The 21,874-nt window shown below is 38.0% G+C and overlaps 1 protein-coding gene across 1 annotated transcript in view; it reads left to right on the top strand.

Moving 5' to 3' along the window:
* The window catches only part of COL14A1 (collagen, type XIV, alpha 1), a 121,605-nt gene that overhangs the window by 18,505 nt on the left and 81,226 nt on the right, over nucleotides 1-21,874 (top strand). Inside the window, exons 5-10 of the mRNA XM_010576963.1 lie at nucleotides 14,810-14,965; nucleotides 15,663-15,782; nucleotides 17,191-17,355; nucleotides 17,760-17,921; nucleotides 19,369-19,520; nucleotides 20,497-20,626. Coding sequence (XP_010575265.1) covers nucleotides 14,810-14,965; nucleotides 15,663-15,782; nucleotides 17,191-17,355; nucleotides 17,760-17,921; nucleotides 19,369-19,520; nucleotides 20,497-20,626 — 885 coding nt within the window. The remainder of the gene's footprint in view (nucleotides 1-14,809; nucleotides 14,966-15,662; nucleotides 15,783-17,190; nucleotides 17,356-17,759; nucleotides 17,922-19,368; nucleotides 19,521-20,496; nucleotides 20,627-21,874) is intronic.

Genomic DNA, 21,874 nt, shown 5'->3' with positions numbered 1-21,874 from the left:
TTTTTTTTGTTTTTTTTTTTTTAAATGTTTTGTTTCCCCCCCCCCCCCCCCCCCCGCAACGTAGTGCAGTATAATATCGAAGAGTTGCTTGAACTAGATGCAACCAAGTTTACTACAAAACTAATTGCAGTGCAGCTATGTTGTCCAGTACAGCGCTCTCCCTGGTGAATGCACTAGCCTGCTTAGAACTAGCTAGCTCAAGGACTTCTACCTTATTCTCTGTTACAAAGTGTAGACATAACCCTGGCCATTAGTCATTAGCATCAGTTTCTTAGATGCTGCAGAATAGGAGTAGATGCATTTCCTACTTCAGAGATATGGTAAGTTCTTTAAACATTGTAGAATACTTCAATATGATAGGTTCAGTTTTGGACATGTGTAAATTAAAGTCTGCATCAAAAAGTATAGTGAAGTTTAGAACTATTGATTGCATTTGTCTAAATGGTAGGCTACTGTCTACGTTTTCCTAAAAGTTTTATATACATCATACTGAGACTTGAATATTTCATCTTTGTAGTGTCTGTAGGGTATGTGAATGCATTACGTTGTTGTGTATGAAACAGGATGCATGTCTGCTGTCATTTAACTGCCTCACAGCTGGGGACACATGCTCTGTGTAGGCTGTTGAGTTACTTCAGGACTGCTTTTTTTTCAGTTTACTTTTGAGTTCTGTGCTTACCATCTTGACAAGGATTTTAGCAGTCTTTACCAAAAATTGCTTTTCAGCACTGTGTGGCATGCAGTGGCATGCAGTCCTTTGACATGATTGTGAATAGCTCTTGTGTGTGTGGTATATATCTGCTTGTTCTAGCATTTGCTAATCAATTAAAGGTAATATGAACATGAAAATAAATCTATTATCTATGCTTCTTTGGGGGGGTTGCCTCAGATCCTCATGCCTGCCTTGAGAAGACTGGGGAATGCTTGGACAGTGCTCCAGTGTTCTGAGAACATTTTGAACGACCACAAAGCTTTGGCAAGCATTTATAATTATGCTCCCCTCATCACACTCTTCCAACCGCTCTGAAGCTGCTTAGACCAGGAATAATTTTATATACCTATTTTGGTTTCAGACTCTGTCACTTTGGCTTTGGACTCACTTGGCTTTGTTCTGTCCAACCTTAGCCCAAGCAGAGGATCCATGATACATCCTATCTCAGCTTTCACTGGTGAAAGGAGCACCTGACCATCTGGTCTTTGCCAATAGGACTCTCACTTAAATGCCTGCAGCTGGTCTGTTGTGTCAGTGGTTTTGCTGCTGGTCAGATTACCATCCTGATGTGGTGCTAAAAGATCGCTGCTCTGGACTTCACTTAGAACCTGCACAGTAATCCTATCAGCAGGCCCCCATCCATGCTAGGTTTGCAAAGCATGTTTTTTTTGACAGTGACTATTTTTTAACTTGTGCCATGAAAGTGATGGCTTTCTATTCTTATTCTGTGTGACTCCTCATGGAATTCCTTCTTTCTCAACTTCAGGTGATGCAAATAGCTGTTTAAAAACAAGAGATGAAGTAGACTTATCAGAATATACCATTGCTTTTTTTGACGTATGAATTTAGGTTACCCCATCCACGCCATGTTGGTTTCTGTGCTTCTCAGAAGGTAGAATTTAATGAGAGGCATCCACTAAGTTTCCAAGCTAGTCTATAAACCTGTGAGCCACCACGCAGAGCTTTGTACATTAGAAATTCCTTGTTAGTCACTGGAGGACTTACTGGAGGACTCTGTTGCAAGGAAACTCATGGGTAAACTCCCCTTTACTGTCTGGAAAGTTTAGCTCATTGTGCTGTGGATGATCAATGCTTATTCCAGGAGTTCATCATACGAATTTCTCTGGAGGACATAGCTAAGCTTTTGTATTCTTTGACTACTACTTGCAACTTAGATTTCCTTTTGCAATGGCAATACTTTTATGGACCTGGCCAGGATCCTTCGGCAGACTCCTGCTTCCTGCCTCCCACGACTGGAAAACCTGATAGGAAGTATCAGCACTGCCATGGACAGAATTCTTAAATGCTTTTCCTTTGCCATCATTTTGGTAGTTGCTTTGGAGCAAACCAAGCAAGCTACATTTAGAGATTGCAGCATTTACATCTGCCATCTGGCCAAACTAAATAGCCATTACTTTACTTGCAAGTGCGTTGAAATCATCTGAATAAGAGAGAAATATGTTCTTGAGAGAAAGCAAGCTTGAAACTGAAGGCCCAAAAGTGGCTATGAAGGCTGGAATTGGGAAATGGTTCACTCTGAGTAGTGCACTTTGATCCTGACAGAAGGAACCCCTGACTGAAGTGAGATCAGGGAAGACAGAGGAAAAGAGAAAGATTGAGGAGGGATTGGTAGATCTTAACATAAGAGTGGTATGATATATATTTTGTAGCTGCCTTGTCTGTTTTGGTTATCTTTAAAATTGTGAATAATTTTATTTATCTACCTTAGCCTGGTTTGAGATTCAGTATTAACATGGAGGTTGCTGGATCCCTTCTTCAATTTGTGTATGCCAGACAAACTCTGGATTTGTTCAGAAAATAAAAGGGTTGGCATTAGAAATTATGGCCAGTCTCCATTCTTACCCAGGGATTCCACTTATCTCCTGGCTCCTCCTTTCTGTAGGAGGAACTGCTTTTCTTCCATCTGTCAGTATGTTAACATCAAATAAATGGTCATGGTTGTGCATTACCTCTCATACAGTGTTCCAGGCCAGGCAGAAGCTGGAGATTGGTCAGATTGCCTTTCTGTTATCCACAGTCTGTCTCCCTGTCCCTCTTTAGGAACTCTCTCTGAATGCATCTGCTTCATTGAAAAGTAAACACAGCATTGACATAGATATCTAGGGAATCCGTAGCTCAGAAAAAAAAACCAAAAACTTTATAGCTCTCTTTCTACTCTCTCAGAGTAGAAAAAGAGACTTAGCCTATCTTGGACCTAAACATAAGTTTCAATTTTGTCATAAAGTGATCCAGCTCCTAGTATCAGAACTACTCAGGTTCATAACCCTTGAGTTATGTTTGTCCTCATACTTCTGCACAGTAAATATGTATAATGTTGGTTGAAGCGGGATACTGCTATTCACGTTCTTGAATGACTGATTAATAGAATTAAATGAACAGTCTTTCATTCTCTTCAGACTGCTTTTCATCTCTTCAAGTCATTAGCTCTTGAGCATCCATCCCATCCACAGTGCGCTGGCATGGCTAGATTCTGGTGGCAGCAAGAGACTGTTACCTTAAGTCAGATTCAGGGTCTGTGTTGACATGTTTCATTATTGAAATACTTTCGTTACTACCACGCTGAGACACTCCTTAACAGTTCATCGTCTGGTAGCATGAATTCTCATTATCTGAAGTCTGTAGGCTTGCTCATGACGATGTATATTCTAGGCAAATGTCTCAGTTTATCATGAATGATGCTTGTCTTTGATATAAGACACTACATAGTCTTTGAAACTGAAGCTACATAGCAAAGAGTTGAAACTGGGCAGGTTTTAAAATTTGTATTATGGCAACCTTGAAGGAAGAACAAAAAAAAGCTTTGGGGAGGTGGTAGCAGACAGATACATTAATAAACACTGAAGTGCAAGACCAAGACCCTCTTGTAAGAAAGCTACAATCATAAAGGACTGATGCATTCATCAGCAAACTCATCATGAATTTGCATTCCAGTTGTATTGTATACCCTGACGAACAAGCTGCATTGCTTTGTGCTCTGGGCAGCAAAATGGGAGATTAAGGTTAATGTTTTGGTATCTCTTTTCAGGGACTGTGGTCCTTGAGATGGTCTTGTCTTGAATGCAACTAGAAGGTGCCAAATCTTTTGCTTTTCAGCTGTCTGCTGTACATGTTCCCTTTTAAGGCTGTTGCTTACACTTTGAGAGGGGAGGAGTCTTGTTTCACAGCCTGTCCCATTCATCTGATACTAACACTGTTGATCAACATCAAGCAGGAGCTTGTACTGAGGAGAAAGGATTTCAGGGTCATTTCCACCGTCACTACGTAATCTGAGGTCTTCGTGTTCTTTCTGGACCTGTTGATGCATTTTGTTGATGCTGATTCTGGGCTCTCTCATGTCAGCACCCTTTGCCTGGTGCCCTGTGTGCCGAGTAAGCCTTGGTGTTACAACTGAGCTATGCCTCTTGGTTAAAAAGGTGCTAGTTAGTAGCTGAAACAGAACTTAACTTACCTGGCTGAGTGGTCCATGTTTTCCATCTCAAAGGTGTTCTTGCCTCTCTGGTTAGCTGTACTGCTCATACTAGTCTGTCTGCATATAGCGAGGGAGTCCTGTTTCCTTATCTGACTGCTGGGTTTCACGTGTGTGTCTTTAGCTCATGAAGTGTTTGTTTGGCTCATTATTCCTCAGTAAGTGGAGCCATGGCATTCTTGTACTCGACTCTCCTGGAATCCTCAAAGGAGCTTCTCTGGAGCAACAGCTTGATGCCTGAGCATATTTAGTTTCCTTGTATGCAGGAAAGTTAGCAGAATTAGGGCTGCATAGTGGTGCAGACAGCTGTTTCAGAAGTAAATGTTAGTCTCAGCATCTTTGCTTGGGTTTGGTTTGTTTATGTGGTTAAAAATGTGTGGTAAAATTTCTGGTCTTTTGTACTGATCTTTCTAGTAAGTATGATAAAGGAAGGAAAACTGCAAATTGTGAGCGTGGAGATGGTAGCTCCTTCAAAAAGACTAAATTGGCTGTGGCCTGTGAAATACTACTTATATCGTATCTCTTGTCTCCCTATCCTGTATCTCATCTCTTCTCTCCATAACCTCAAGACCTTTCAAACTCAACATCCAAATTTAGCTCAATACTTAGGAATCAAGGAGGTGGTGTCAAACTGTGGTGGATGTTTCTGCCTTAAGAGCTTCATAATCTTTAGTGTTCTTCTGTTCTCCAAGAAGCAGTAATAAAGTATCAGTTGCAAGCAATAATGATGTGTCTGTTAGAGGTTGGTTGAGATACTTTTATGACTTTGATGGGGCAGTTCTGTTTAGCTATACCTTAAAAAAAGAGAATGACGCTCAGAAGCTCGTGTTTTTTCTCAACAGAATCACAGATCCTTTGCCAGCCTTGCAATTGTTAGTATTTTATTAATCTGGGAATAGGAAACAGATGGCGGGAGGGAAACCCTAAAACTGATCTAATAGAATGTAATTATGCAACAATTATTATTTATTGGAAAAAATTGAGGAAGAACAACTGAAAAATTATTTATTGAATATTGAATAATTATTTATTGAATATTGAACATTTTTTCTTTGGAAAAAAATTTAAAAGATCCTCTGTTGGGCTCCATAGTTGGTTGCCCTCATCCTGCATTTCAGGCATCAGGGTGTTTAACTACATGTGTGCATATTGAAGTATGTGGTATTAGTTAAGGGCCAGCAGTTTCATTTTGATTATGGCTATTGTAAATTGCTGAGTAGCTACTGGCCAAACTGAAAATAAACTCAGATGTCTAAGCATAGTCTGTACTTTGTGATTGGACTCTCCTTCGGTTTTGACAGCTCCCGTAACAGTTGAATACTTTGGGTAGCAGCCAGTAATTTGTCTAGATTAATTAAAATAATTGTCTTTTCCTCAGTGCAAATCTTAAATTCACTCTTAGAGATTTAGAATTTGCCATTGTTTCTGGAAGATGTTTTAAAAAAATCATATGCATGTAACTGTTAGAGTCTTATTATTTCCTATGCAGACCTTTTCTGTAAAATCAGATTAGTATTTTTCTCATATGTCTGCAAATTAAAGATTAAAAAATTGCCTTTATCTGTAGAGTGAAATTGTTAAGAAAATCCCTGTACTAAAGTCCTTAGGATAAGATTCTGCATTAGATTTTTGGTTTTATTTTTTAAAAATGCAGTTGGCTTTGGAGGTAAGACTTGTCATTTTGTTGTAAAGCCTTTGAAACACTATGAAGAAAAGTAGCTATAAATGGTATTGAATGGAAGAAAATATTCAGTAAATTATTTTGAGATTTATTATTAGTCCTTCCATAGTTTAAAAATATAACTATCCACCATATACGATATTGCATAACTGATGTGCCTATATGCATTGTTTATCTGTCTAGCTGGATGGTACCATAAGTACAAGATCAAAGAAACAATAAGTGAATGGAAGATACTGGAATCTCAGAAAGAAATGTTGCAGGCTTGAAGACAGGGGTGCAATCTGCCTGAGGGGAAAAATATGTAACATGGCTATTTAGTAATTTGTTTATGGTAGGGAATAATTATTTTAGTGGATGAGAGGAATTCAAAAGTCTGTGAACTAGAGGAGATGAAAATCAAAGGTTATCTTAAATGTTCACTTAGGAAAAGATATCTGTGGCATGTTTATTACCGCTCAGCCCACTGATTGGTACTTCAGTACAGTGCAGTGACACAGACTTTTGGGATTCTTCTTTTAAATTGCTCATTGGGACATAACCAAAGAACCACAAAATCAAATCCTCCAAGGAAGACTTTTTTAATATTTGTCTGCTTTTGCTTAATAGCATGTATTTTAAGAGGTCGGGATTTAAATATGTGGAAACTAATTATGGTAACCCTGTTGCCAGGATCTCTTTGCATTGGGTGGCAAACTATCAACTATGTGGCTCTGGGGGCAAAGGTCAAGGGCTTGGGGGTTCAGGTGGTCTTCTTCTTGATCCCACTTATGAGGGGAAAGGGCTTGAGGAGGACTGGGCAGATCCTATAGGTCAACAACTAGTTTTGCAGCTGCTGTCAGCAACAGGGTTTAGGTTTCTATAATGATGGGACCCTCTCTGAAGCCCAATAGCTGTTTGGAAGAGATGCGATCCATCTGACTAAGTGGGGCAAAATCATCTTTGCTAACAGGCTGGCCAGCCAGGTGAGAAGAGCTTTAAAATAGGAATGATGTGGGAGGGAGATAAGAACCTACAATCACATGAGGGCTGGGATGGCGGGAAAGAGCACACCCTCAGGAAGTTTTGCAGATGATACAAAACTGGGAGGAATGGTTGATACACCAAAGGGTTGTGTTGCCATTCAGAGCATCGTCAGCAGGCTGAAGAAATGGGCTGACAGGGATGTCATGCGGTTCAAAAAAGGGAAGTGCAGAGTCCTGCCCCTGAGGAGGAATGACCCCAGGCACCAGGACATGCTGGTGGCTGACTGGCTGGAAAACAGCTTTGCAGAAAAGGCCCTGGGGGTCTTGGTGGACAACAAGTTGAACACTGTTACCAGCAGTGTGCCCTTGTTGTAAAGAGGGCCAACAGTCTCCTGGGCTTCATTAGGAAGAAAACTGTCAGCAGGTCAAGGGAAGTGATCCTTCCTCTCTACTCAGCCCTGGTAAGGCTACATGTGGAGTTCTGTGTCCAGTGCTGGGCTAGATCCTCAGTAGAAGAAAGATGTAAACTTACTGGAGTGAGTCCAGTGAAGGGCCATGAATATGATTAAGGATTTGGAGCATCTTTCATAAGAGGAGAGGCTGAGACAGCTGGACTGTTCAGCCTGGAGGACAGCAGGTTCAAGGGATATTTTTCCAATATGTAAAAATCCACATTTGAAGGAGTGAAGAAGGCACAGACAGACTCTTCTCAGTGGTGTCCAGTCAAAGGACAAAAGGCAGTTAACTCAAGCTGAAATAACTGTAAATTCCATTTAATCAAAGAAAGCACATTTTTTACTGTGGGGGTGGTCAAACACTGGAGCAGGTTACTCAGGTTGTGGAGTCTCCACCCTTGGAGAGTCTTTAACCTGACTGGACATGGCCTGGAGCAATCTGCTGTAGTCGCCCCTGCTTTGAGCAGGGCACTTCAACTAGGCAATCTCAAGAGGTCCCTTCCCACCTCCACTACCCTGTGATTCTGGGAGTTGGAGATTTTTCAGAATAGGGTGTTCACTCAGACATCTCTGCTCATTAGACAATGGATGAATTGCTACATTCAAGAGGGCACAAGTTTCATCCTGAGCTTTTGTGGATTGACACATGACATCCCGAATTAGTGATGCTTCTGAAGATCGCTGCATATTTATATTTATACAAGCATATACATTGGTTACGTTTTGATAATATCATTTCAAGAAATGCTTGAAGTTAATATAGGGACTTGTATTTGAAAGTCTTCTGCACTGTAACTGTACTGCACCATCTTTTTTGTTTCTGGACACACTGGCCACAACATCATATGTACCTGGATCTATAATGCTGAGCTGTAATGCAACAGTGTTGTAGAAGTTCACTTCAACTAATTTTTTAATTAGTTGTGTTAATGGCTTTCATAGATAGGCAGCTTGTTCTCTCAGGCAGGCTCTTTTCTGTTACTTTACCTATTGTGTTGCAGCTGTAACTTAGTTATAAGCTCAGGCACAGACCAGCTCTTTATCATGATTTAGAGGGATTTATACATAGAGTATAAATTAATACAGCTTAATTAATGTTGAGGATTTCTGAGTGATTAAATGCCTTCTAGACAGCCAGAGAAAACTGTCTCAGGATTTCATACTTCACTAAAGCAAAGGGAAAAATAACCCTTTTAAATCCTGGCCTATTTGTTACATAGGAATGGTGGATTAATATGACCATATTAATAAAAAATTGTAGTTCTCTGCCTTGAAAAGTAATTTAGACTTTGAGACAGCTGTTTCATTTAAAACATTCATGCATTCTCAGTTGCAGAACTGAGAGCAAAGAGAAGTAGAGGATTATCACTGTAATCTGCAGAAGAGTTTCTTAGGTTTCATGTACTTTACAGGAGGGTTGTGGACCATCTTCAGTGTAAATTATTATGGCTAAATGGACATGGTATCTTGCCATCTTGAACTTCAGTTTCAGGAAAGATTTCAGCAGTGTGCTTTGTTCTGTGTTGACATGTTGCCTGTTGGAAGATAAACTAAAATAAATGTTTTAAACTCTCAGTTTAAATGTAGGGGGATTCTGAAATATATTTTTCTATCGAGGTACACACACCAAGAGAGTTTAGTGTTGCTATTTGGGAAGCTCCTGCAGACATCAGGTGCTTCAGTGCTATCAATCAGCAATGGTCTGCCAGAAAACATCAGCACTTTCTTTCATAGTTACCTTTTATATGTATTTTGTCTCTCAAGTAAATTAAAAAGTTAAGATGTAGGAAGAAAGTGATTGCTTACTGCAGAAGTACAACTATCATTGAGTGTGTATGGAAAGGTGCATAGAAAATGGCTGTATGCTTCCTTCTCTCACAGCTGAGAATTATCACTAGTATAGGTAGGCAATTAACATATTTTATCAGCTACTGCTTTAATTAGTTTTGTGGCTTTACATTTAGAAGGTACGCTTTAAATAATATTTATTTATTGCTGTGTACTTTTTGAAAGAAGCAAAATTATTGAACTACAGCATTCACAGTCAAATGTGACATGATTAGACACAACAGATTCAGTAAATCTTAATAGTCCAACTCCACCAAATAACAAATTTGTAGGCCTGCCAGTTGGGCTATATTAGTTTCCTGGAACAGAACAAGGTGCATGGGAAAGGGCTGGCTGCTTTAATTTATTTTGCTGTTTTTTCTAGGGAGCAGGGACAAACTTCTAACCTCGTTGGGCTGCTCTTTCAACCTAATGATGTTCCAGCATTTGAGTCCTTCAAATTCAAGCTATGGTTGGATCTAGTTCAAAGAAAAGCAGTTATGTTGTATGCATTTGTCTGGTCTGTAGCCTGACATATGGGATGTGTTAAACTGAGGTCTAAGTGCAATGATGATATCACCAGCACAGTGCAATAATATCAATGTCAGAAGCGTGGACTCGTGAGTTGCTGAATTTTGGAGCTGAACCCTGCCTTACGTCCCTTTATGTTTTTAACCCTTTTTTTTAAAAAGAAGTGATGTTTTGCTGATGTAGATTTATATTGCCCTTGTCTTCAGTGGTGCTTCTGCTCCGTTGTGGTGCTGTCAGTCACTGTGGAGGACTGAGTTTTCTGTCATTCATGCTTTATTCACAAGGTATTTCTCACTCTCTTCTGTCATTAAGCTTCTTGCCTTTTGTGCTTTGTTACCCCGTGAATGAGTCTTCCATTCATACTGTATTATTACTGACCTCTACTTGAACTTTCTTCCTTTCCTTCCACATATATTATTTGACTTTTCCACTGTGACAGGGAGTAAGAAAGGAAACGACATATCGCAGACTCAGAAAGAATTATAGCCTTAACTTCTAAGCAGAAGAAGTGTGTGTTTTGGCTCTTGAAAATGAGAACAGGGTTTCATACCAAGGGGAGGCAAAATACCAAATGTGTTTCTGCAGAACATATCATTACTGCATGCAAACTGAACTGGTTCTTCTAAGGCATTGAGTCCTCCTGGCTGGCAGTGCCTGTATTTGCTGCTTCTTCCTTTGCCTTTCAAAGAACTTTCAAAGAGTAGTAGTATTAAGTCCAAGAGCCAAAGAGCCACTACTCTAGTCTAAAAATCATAGTTTTGTATTTTTGTCGAAGTAAAGCTTGCAGTTTTTTTGGTCAAACTTCTGTTTTTTAATATTGCTCGCTTGCTTACTGAATGTGTGTGTGAAAGAATAGCAACAGGTTGAAAATGCAGCCTGAGAGAGGTGGTCAGTGTTTACAGGAGCTTGCAGACCCTGCTTTTGTTCTGTGCATCCCCTGTGCTGCCAGAGCCCCTCCCAGTCCTCACTCTGCAGTCCATTCCCTTCAATGGGACGTCTCAAGGGTCACGTTTTGCAGGCTCCAATAACTCTCCCTTTATCCCAGAAAGTTCTAGCTGGATCTTTTTTTCAGTGTTGCCATCACTGGCTTCACTCTCAGCCAAATTCTGACATAGGTCTTGATAGTGCTATAGCATTGCACATTGAAATTGCAAGCAAATGCATCACCTTTAATGTCTGGGGGCTTGAGGGATCAAAGGCAGGAAACTTCATTTTGGTAGATGCAAAATTCCTTCAATGCTGGTTATTCTTTGAAAGATTTCCCTGAAACAAAGGAACCTAAATTCTTGATGATGATATGACTGTTGGTAATAGTGAAGCAGGTTTTGACTAAATAACTTGTCCTAATACATTGCTATAGCCTTTAGTTGTATGCTGGTGTCTTTGGAGGTGAAATTTTGAGTCTATGCCTTCATTTGTGACATGCAGAAATGAGCAGACCAAGCCCCTTCCTCCTCAGCTTCCTGGCAAGAGTGGCAAGTTTCTTATGCCAAATAATGCTAGGAAGATTGTAAATTTGTTATAGAAAGTCCATTAATTTTTTACTTTCTCCCCATAAAACTCCTCCACCTATTGTAGGTGGATGCACTGAATACAGTTGCTGGTGTAAAATATATAAGGTCTTTTTGTGACTTTAGGATGTTTGCAATTCTGTCATTTTCTCTACCCTAAAAATTGCAGGCTCTGTTTTTGTTTGTTGTTGTGGAATGCAGCACTTGAAGTAGAATACTGCTGTCTATATAACAGTAGGAAACATTATACAAAATTAGGTAACTGGTCTGCTCCCTACTGTCCTGCTCTTGAAACTGGTGAGTATTGTATAATTCAGAAGAAAGTGGTACATTCTCTCTCACTACTGTTTTCTTGATGACCGAGTAAAAGGGAAATAGGCACATCCTGATCACAGTATTGAAACTTGTAGTGGGCTAAAACACTAAGAGTTGGAAGCTTTTTTAATATAGAATTATATGCTGTCATCCTCCTTTAAGAAATGTTTTTGAGAAAATTGCCTATTAAAGTTACATTTAGATAGTTGAAATGTTCAAAATTATCCTCAAACCCTATAGGAATTCATGACCATGTATGGTTGTATGGAAAGACTATTGAAAAAGACATTTGCTAGAACTGGTAATGGAAACTGGCTAATCTCAGTGGGGTGCGTAAATTATTTGCTACACACTGTGTCTTTGAGACTAACTTTATAAACTAGGATGATATAGTGTTTGTATTCCTACCGGGTTTTAAAGATTTCTGTACAGTATGTTATTCTGTTTAATATCTCACTGTTGTTTATTCCATTTTAGGGAACTTTCTACAATTCTATTAAGTACAACAAGGAGAAAACATAAGCAAATAGTGGGTGTACAGAAGTAACAAAACCTAAATGTTTTATGCAGAAAAGATTCAACAAGTATCTCCTATCTACGAAGAATGAATCAAATTTTCACATTTTGTGACATTGCAGTACAATCTTGGATCAAACCACACATGCTTTTTTAACAAAAAAAATAATTGAATGATACTATTTGCACTGATCTGATGATGTGGAAATAAAATATTGAAAGGAATGCTGTTATTGTTTTCTTTATTATTTGGGTTTTGCTTCACTGAATGGATTTACTAAAACCAATAAAAGGTTTTATTCACAAAGCCATCACTACAGGATTAAAGAAACCTTATAGGCAAAACTTGTTGATATGAAATGAGTAAGACCTAGGATACTAACTGGGTTTCACAGTAAGCATAAGATTTTAGAAGTAGAGAAGGGAAATACAGCCACACAAATCCTGTTATCCTCATTGGGCTATATGATTAAACTGCTGGGATCATACTGAAAAGGTACATCTGTGCTATAGTACAGCTGCTTGCATGTGAATCAGGGGTCCAGTTCTATCATTCTTACTGGTGTTGAGTAACGTTTTACTTTGCCAGTAGTTCTTTTAAAGCTTAAGAAGCTAATCATGGCCAGTGTGAGAATGGCACAATTGAACTGTGTGTTAATGGAAGACAAATACTGCAAGTAAGGCAGGCTGATTAACAGGAAGTTTATTTGGCAAAGAGATTTAAAACATTAATTTTGCCATGACCAGTAAGTTCCTATTAAATCACAAAACACATTGCAGTCCCGCTGAAATCAAGGGAAGTTTTCCTGTTGACTTCAGTGATACAAAGATTTGGACCCCCTTTGGATTTATCTTCCAATTTAAGATCATTTTTCTGATGCTTACTAAATGTTCCCCAGTGTTTATACATTAAAATGTGTTGCCAATTCAAATAGTGTTGTCTTGTACTGTAAAAACTAAAATAAAATATTTGTTTTGGCATCTTTGTAAGTGGAATTTTTGTAATGTGTTTAGAACTTATTCTACACTGCTAGCTGCACGTAGGAAATGTTCCCTGCTCTTCTAAAAAAATTTTTAGTACATGTTTAAGACATTAACTGTAACTTTATGGATTGGGTTTCTTGCTCAGTGGATTTGCACTACAGTACAAATCTAACAATTATTACCAATTGTTTGAAGTCCTTCTGCACATCAGATTGCTTTTACCTGTGAGACTATAATTTTGTCTTTAATGAAAAGATTGTCATTAATAATATGGTGTTAAAGTTTTAAGTTGCTAACCATGTGGTTAGTTCCCTCTCTGTAACAGGAGAGCTGCTTGTGAGCTAATGCAAGCACCTTTTTGATTATTTCTCATTGAATAACTTCTTTTATTTGCTGAGTATCTCTGCTCAAGATCAGTTTATTTCTAACAATGTACTTGGTAATTCCTGTTGGTACCACCTTAGGTGTTGGTGTCCGTTGTCAATTAATTTATGTAGTAGATCTGGAAAAAATTGATGATAAAAGTTGGGCTGCAGCTTACTTCACTACTCTGCAGGTTTTTTACTGTATTCAGGAACATGATTTTCATCCCTAAATGGTTTGTGATGCACAATACCTTTTCTACTAACATGTTTTGCTTTGACTTTCCTACTTCCACCTTATTCTGTAGTCAGTCTGGTGGGGAGTTTTCTATTTTTATACTTCAAACGTAAGCTCATTTGGTATACCTGTGTAACATCACTCATTTGGTTTCCCTCCCTACAATATAAATCCACTATTTCAGCAACCTTACTTTTGCAGTCATTCAGCCACTTCTATGGGATGTGGCAATTCTGTCTGAGGTTATGGAAACCTCCTCCTTTCTCTTACTTCCCCTCCTGTCATTTTCTCGAACTGAATGTGGCACTTTTCTTTACATTTTTCAGTTTCTTAAAAATGTGTATCCCTAAAAACCTTCTTGTTGGCTTATCTTGCTATTTGTGTTTAATATCTATTTCCATTTCCTCTGATTTCCCCATTGGTTAGCTAAACCTTAGAGACAATAATATGCATCTCTGCTAATTCTCATGAGGTCTTTTCTGTTGCTTTTTTAATGCTCTTTTATTTTTGTGTACTTTTCCATATATCTGTAAGACTAAATCTTCATGTGGTGCTAGTTCTCATAATGATTGTGAATTTGAATCTAAGGTCTTTGCATTTTACCTTTGCTGTATTGAGTGCCTCCTACTTAGGTTTAATACAGCATATTCAATTGACCATCAGTTTTACTCTGGACTCCCAGGGTGAGATTCACTTCTAACTTTAGAAGTCTACAATGGCAGCTAAAGAAGTTTTTCTACAGAGTTGCTGAGATTTATAGGAACAACTGTTTTTCTACGTTGACTATAAAAGGGGTCTTGATAACTGTTTTGGATGTCTGCATCTCTAGGTAGCTCTCTTGTCTACACCTAAGGTTAAGTGTCATGAACTGTATACTGTGTATGTATATTCTTGAGAATGAAAATGAACTGCTGTTTTGATTGTGTTATACAACAGTTAATTTTTTCTTTCTGAAGTATTGTATTTTTAGAAGCAGGATTTTTTTTCATGGGTTTCCCAACAGTAATTTTGAACAGCTTAATGAAAGAACTGAAGTAGATAATGGCCAAACGGTTCTATTACTGAATTTAGAACAAATACATTTAGTGATTTTGCTTATTTCTCACTTTGCCCATGGAAGAAAGCTTTAAGTATTAAGCTTAGTGGGAGGACGAAGGTATACATTTATTGAGTTACAATTTTATTGTTGAATTAACAATATTGGTTTCATTTTAATGATTTACAGGAAGCCTGTTTACCTGTAAAACTCCAGCAATTGCAGATATTGTGATACTGGTAGATGGTTCCTGGAGTATTGGCAGATTCAATTTCAGGCTCGTTCGACTGTTCCTGGAAAATCTGGTTTCTGCTTTCAATGTGGGATCTGAGAAAACAAGAGTAGGTAAGGTGTTGTATTTTTTTCTTAATACTTCTGTAGCAATGTAAAAATTTCATGATTTCAGAATAGTTAACAGCTTAATGCTACTTATTTGTGCAAGATTCATCCTCACCTGGAACTAGCACTTCTATCATAAGAGCACTTCTATCGTTGCATGCTGCTGGAATGTTTGTAGTATCAACTCCTCACGTTTTACTGTGATACTCAGCTTAAGTAAACTCTACTGCAATGTCAGTGGAAAAGAAAAACAGTGGAAACAGTCTTACTGACTTCAGTCAGCATTAGCTCAAACCCTTGCAGTTTAATTTTTGGAGGAAGAATGTGCCAATGGATGGCTTTCTATTCAAAAGCATATTATATTGTAGTCTATTCAAAAGCATATTAAATAAAATTGGTCTTTTTTCAAAAACCAATTTCTTGGAATCTTACTAAACTCTGCAAAAGTTGTGTACTCCTCATTTACTTTCCTTAGCGCTTGAAAGAAAAGCTTTGAAAATAAATTGAGGAGTTGCCACTAAGAACAACTTTATACTATTTTTTTTTTTTGGCATCAAGCAATGCAGTTTTTCTAGTATGGTAACAAAGCTACTTATGGTATGCTTACTATGGTAACCTGTTGGTAACCAAGTACATAAAGTGTAGATGCTTGAAAAGAAATGCTTTGTTGTCTAATGGATTGCCTTAATTTCTGGTTCTTTAGGTCTTGCACAGTATAGTGGTGATCCCCGAATTGAATGGCATTTGAATGCCTATGGCACAAAAGATGCTGTTTTGGATGCAGTCCGTAATCTACCATATAAGGGAGGGAATACATTAACAGGTACAGTGTATGTTTTAGCTTTTGCCTTTCATTAAAAAACATATTCTGCTGCACAGACTAAGAAGTGTTAGTGCTTATTATGAAGGGTAAAAAGGATAGGGTTTTTGCAGCTTGCTAATGGCTTTATCCGATGTCAGTGAAGTCTTTTCTGAAGTACTTGTCTCATTGGCTTCACTGGGAATCTTACTGGTCAGGACAGGCTCTCATAAAACAAAGTGTACATGAACTCTCTGTGTTGGAGGTAAAATATTTTACCTGCTAGGAAGAAAATGCAAAATCCATTCATAATGTTCATGCGCAGAGCTTTCTTCTGGAGAAGGAAAGAATGTTGTTTTAATATCTGACAACTGGCAATAGTAACTTTTCAAATGATCACCTGGGGCTTTTAGATTTCCATTGACCTTTTAGTAGTTAAAGCACTGAAGCCCCAGAAGACACTTAGTGATGGATAAATGGGGGATGCCTGTCAACCTGGGAAAAATAGAGTCTCTGAATACAATTCCAGTGTCGTCAAAGCAGCAGTTAGTAATATTGGCTGTCTTGCCAGGAGAATGATATATCCAAAGACCCAGACATGGCTTCAAGTAAATTGCTCCTTCTTTTTCTTTTTTTTGGCTAGGAGGGAAGGGGAGAAAGAACGTGAAAGATTCTCCTTCTCTTCTGCAACAGCCTTTATTTTGGTAGAAGGAGTGATTGCAGTGGAACAGACAGAAGGACTGTAGTATGATTCTAGGAATGAGATTACTGTGAGGTAGCAGGTAGTAAATTATTATGATTATTTTATATGATGTTAGAAGAAGGTGAGTTAGAAATCTTTGCTGTGGGAGACTTAAGAGAGTTTTCAGATAGGATCTCATTGTGACATGTAGGTTTGTCCTGAGGAGTTGTTCTTCCTTCCCTTTATATAATTAACAGTTATTAAAATCAGATTGTTCCTGAGCTTTATTTAAGCTTTTCTTTAGCTTGTAAATTGGAAAGAACAAACAAACAAACAAATTAAAGTAAGTTTGATGTGGTTAAAGTAAGTAAGGTGATGTATTAAGCTATCCAGAGCATGTGCTTTCATATAAGCAAAGTAGGTAGAAGGAGAGGGGACTTCCTATTCTAACTTTGTAGAATAAGAAAGAAAAGATGATGCATGCAGACAGAGTAAGATCAATTTAGGTTTCTATAGCCAGTTTAAAATACATTGACTGATCAAAAGGCTGCTAAAGATGAACGTCACCTTCTCTGTAGTTTAGGCTGCTTGTTGGAATTTAATCTTTTGGTAAATAAATTCTTTTATACTTAGTCTTCATTAGAAGATTTCTCACAATTTTTAAATTGAGTGGAAAGACAAACACTGATATTAGCAAAATCAATGGACAGTTTTCCCTCTTAAAGTCTTTTAAAATGTTTCCCTTTTTAGGTCTTGCATTAACTTACATTTTGGAGAACAGCTTTAAGCCTGAAGCAGGTGCAAGACCTGGAGTGTCTAAAATTGGTATATTGATCACTGATGGGAAGTCCCAAGACGATGTTATCCCTCCTGCTAAAAATCTACGAGATGCTGGCATTGAGCTGTTTGCTATTGGTGTGTATTCTGCCATATCCACCATATATTGTGTCCCATTATACTCTGGTGTATTTGTATCCATTGCCCTCTCTATTAAGGAAGTGTTCTTTCCTGTCTCTATCCAGCAAGTATCATCATTAATTTAAATCATCTTAAATAAGTTCTCCAATTCATTGCTGCTATAACTAGAATTTAGCAGTATACATGGATGCTGCATTATCAGGAGACAGCCAAAAAACGTCAGTTATGTTGGCAGAAATTAATGTCTTGAAGTAACATCTTGACAACAGGGCAATCCGTAGTTGGTCATCAAAACAAAAAGAAAGAATTGGATCTTAGTAATTTTTTATCAATCCCTGTGCATACAAGATTTTTTCTTTTTTTGTTGCAAATATTTTCTTTATTTTTCTTTCCAATGAAAGGTGTAAAGAATGCAGATATAAATGAACTCAGAGAGATTGCCTCTGAACCTGACAGCACACACGTCTACAATGTTGCTGACTTTAACTTCATGCATACCATTGTTGAAGGTCTTACAAGAACAGTGTGCTCACGAGTAGAGGAACAGGAAAAGGAAATCAAAGGTGAATAAGAAACAAGATATAACGTAACTTAATATGAACTTAGAGCTACAAATCCTATTCCAAATACCTGTAGTTCTAAGCTGGCTTCTGGCACTTGACTCATGCTGTATATTCTTTTGGTCACAAGAAAGTACATTGTCAGGGAAGTTATCTTCCTGGGTATGTTTCATTCTTGATTTGATATCTTTGATCTTTTGCTCTCTGTCTTTGATAGTGGTAAATATTATGGTATTTGGTAGTACCAAAAAATAGAAAAATTTACATTAATTTTGCTGTAACTGTTTCCAAGTGGTGGGTAAGGAAATTTTTTTTATAATACACAGCTTTGGGGATGAATTACTTAAGCAGCTGCACATGGAATTGTTACGTTTGTGCTGTGTTTTCCATCTTCTAACTTACTGTTTTTATTGTCTCATAAGTTTTCAAAAATTTCAACTATTATGATTTCTTTGTCCCTTCCTGATGATGGATTTTTTTTTCCACTTTCTTATTTAATACACAAAAAATATATTTCAGAGCATAAGGAAAGATGGTGGTGAAGAAAATTGTTCTTATGTAAAAAAGACTTCTGGGACTACAATATTTCTTTTCTTTTCTGACCAAAAGAAATGGCTATGAAAAAATGTTGCAATTTGCTAAAGAAACAGTCCTACCTAAGGCAATTATTTCTGAAAGGCCTGAGTGGATTTTGTTTGTATTGCTTGGTTTGTGATTCTATAATATCCCAAAAATGCTGACTGATTTTTTCAATAAGCTTGTAATATATATCAGTAAGGAAGGCTGTCTTTCACATATATTTCTACCTGTGCCATGAAAAAGTGTGTATTAGTAAGGCTTCATTCCATCTTTTTCCTCTTTTATTCACCTGGAAATTGGAAGAAATACAGAATATTAGGTGTGTCTTGTGGGGGGGATAAGCAGTCAGCTGGGAAATTGAGAGGGAGAGGATGGGAAAACCATAAAGAGATGAGACATCTTTGTGGAAAGAAATGATTGCCAGAGAAGATGACCGTTTGCTACATCTCTTCAATCTGCTGACAGGCAGCATATCAGTTTCCAACCTGCAGAGGAGTACAGGAGATCACAGCTGTATATGTACTTGGATGTTTTTCATGACTGGAAGGAAAGCAACCTGAAAGAAACACCCAGAAAGAAAGCACTTGAAAGAGTAATGGGAGGAATGACAAGAAGGCTTAGTTTCGTATTTTTGTCTCTTTCATATAAAGGTTTATGAAAGACCAGGGAGGCTTAGTCCCAGTGAAAACTCCATGTGCAGTACTCATTCTTACTATTAGTTCTTTGTTTCCATTGAAAATTACCTAAATAAATGTGCAGTAGCCAATTTGATTTTCTGATGAGGAGCGATCTTTGGAGCTTCAGCAAATACAACAGACCAAATCATTATTTTGCAGAGGGGAATAAAAAATTTGTGTTGTCTCTAACCTAGGAACAATTGTTGCTTCACTTGGGGCTCCTTCGGATTTGGTCACATCTGAGGTAACAGCTAGAGGATTCCGGGTTAGCTGGACCCATGCACCAGGCAAAGTGGAAAAATACAGGGTTGTGTACTATCCCACTCGAGGAGGACAACCGGAAGAGGTAATAGGAGGAAAAGGAAGAACTAACCAGACAGAAAATCCATGGTCTTATTTAAATCTACACTGAAATTCCCTATGTGGGCTCTGAAGCCCACTACAGAAAGGAGATATGGTCACATTGAATGGTGGTGAAGGTTAGGTAGTAGCCAGGGTGCTTTTCTGTCATGTGATTTATAGTAAATGTGCTATACCAGTGAGTGCTTTTGGGGCAGGGTGGTGAGCTGCCTGCGTTTTTGCTTACACATATGGTTACTTAAACCAATTCTATTGACTTCCCCTGCACTATTCTGTTTACAAGAACAGAAAAGGTAGGAGCTGATGGTAAGCCAGATTTTCAATTCTAAGAAAAAATAATTCATAAAAGGAAGATGATACGGGTTTATGTTTTAGGACATATACAATTGATCATTAAAAATTTGGAGAGAGGTGTTTATTTGAATAGGACTAAGCATTTTGGAGATGGAGAAAAAAATGCAGTGGAACAAGCTTTTGGCTTCAGCTAACGGCTTACAAAACTGAAGGGAAAGGCAGAAGACCAAAAGGATTTAACTAAGGATATATTTCTTTTTGTAGTATAAACTTGTTTAGCATGGATATATATTAATGTCAGTTTGAAGTACTGTGTGTGTACATATGTAGTACTAAAGAAATATTCATGATGATATAGTAATTATATCAAAAAGTGCCCAATATACACTCTTAAACTGTAATCCATACACTTTATTTATCTAAGCAATTCCTTTGTTCTAAATGGCTACTTATATCAGCTAAACATTTTGATTATGTGTATAGTTGCTGTTCTTTTTCAGACACCCCACTGTACATAAAGGTAGCAAAAGCCAATTTGATTTATGAATTGAACTTTAGTGTATTGATTCTTAGATGCCAGTGTAAAAATCGCCTGAAAGAGGGATTGATTTGATGGTAACATAGTTAGTTTGCTTTATGTGTATTTAGTTGAATTTTCTTCTGAACAGGTTGTGGTAGATGGAAGCTCATCAACAGCAGTTCTGAAAAACTTGATGTCTTTAACTGAATACCAGATAGCTGTTTTTGCTATATACTCAAATGCTGCTAGTGAGGGCCTCCGTGGAACTGAAACTACACGTAAGTATCCTTATCATGTTCATTACGGTTTTGACTGTCTACTTTTAATCAGACTGTGTAAGCATTAGTCTTTGTGAAAAAGAAATACAGAATGCAGTCTTTTTCAATTTAGCGTCTTTTAATGCATTTGCCTTAAATTAAATTCTGTTTGAATTAATTCTGAGCTAAGTTCCTAAGTCCAAATGCTCTGTGGATATTTAAACACTGAGAAAGGTTTTATCTCTGGGCTGAACTTTAAAGTTGGTTTTATTGAACCCTGAATTAGAACATTCCTACACTTTGGGTGTGCAGCCAAGCTCTATAAATTAGGTTTGTGGCTGAAGCTGATCTTATGAGTGGAGGATTAGGTGGGACCAGAAATACCTGCATGTGATTCTCACCAGTGCCAAGGATTTCAAGGTAACTTCTACAAGTTCTTTTCTCAATGATTCAGTTATTTTCTGTCTATAAAATGGTGTCTTGGGATATTGTTAGAATGAATACATTTACAGTTTGGGGTTCTATAATGAAAACTATGCTAGCACCTGAGATAATGTGCTGCTATCGTATCAATATTATGTACAGTTACTTTTTTAGTAAATATGACAGATATTAGGAATGGAAGTAAAGAGTAACATTTTAGTTCAAACTAGGAGCCAGGAATTCAATATGTGATATATCAATAGCTGATATCTGCTGGAAGAACTATACAGCAGGGCTCAAGCAATCTAGAAGATTTCTAAAGTGCTTTGACAACAACTTCCTGACACAAGTGATCAAGGAGCCAGCAAGAGAAGGTGCTCTGCTGTAGTTGATACTTAAAAACAAGGATGAACTGATGGGGGGGATTTAAAGTCACAGGTAGCCTTGGATGCAGGGACCATGAGATGGTAGAATTCAGGATTCTAAGTGGAGGGAGGAGTGCAAAAAGCAGGACCACAACTCTGGATTTCAGGATAGCAGTCTGCAGTCTCTTCAGAGATGTGCTTGGAAGAATCGCAGGGGATATGGCCCTGGATAGAAGAGGGATCCAGAATTGCCACTTGATACCCAAAGATCACATCCTACAAGCTCAAGAAGGGTCGATACTGCCAAGTAGGAAATCAAGCAAAGGAGGCTGGCATGGATAAGCAAGGAAATCCTAACAAAACTCAGACATAAAAAGGTAGTGTATAAGAGATGGAAGAAGAGGCAGATGACTCAGGCGAAGTATAGAGTTTCCGTCTGATCTTGCAGGGGTAAGTTTAGGAAAGCCAAGGCCAACCTGGA

Source organism: Haliaeetus leucocephalus, unplaced genomic scaffold (genome assembly GCF_000737465.1).
Source record: "Haliaeetus leucocephalus isolate CR32 unplaced genomic scaffold, Haliaeetus_leucocephalus-4.0 Scaffold555, whole genome shotgun sequence".
Taxonomy (NCBI): domain Eukaryota; kingdom Metazoa; phylum Chordata; class Aves; order Accipitriformes; family Accipitridae; genus Haliaeetus; species Haliaeetus leucocephalus.
This window is presented reverse-complemented; position numbering and strand designations above follow the sequence as displayed.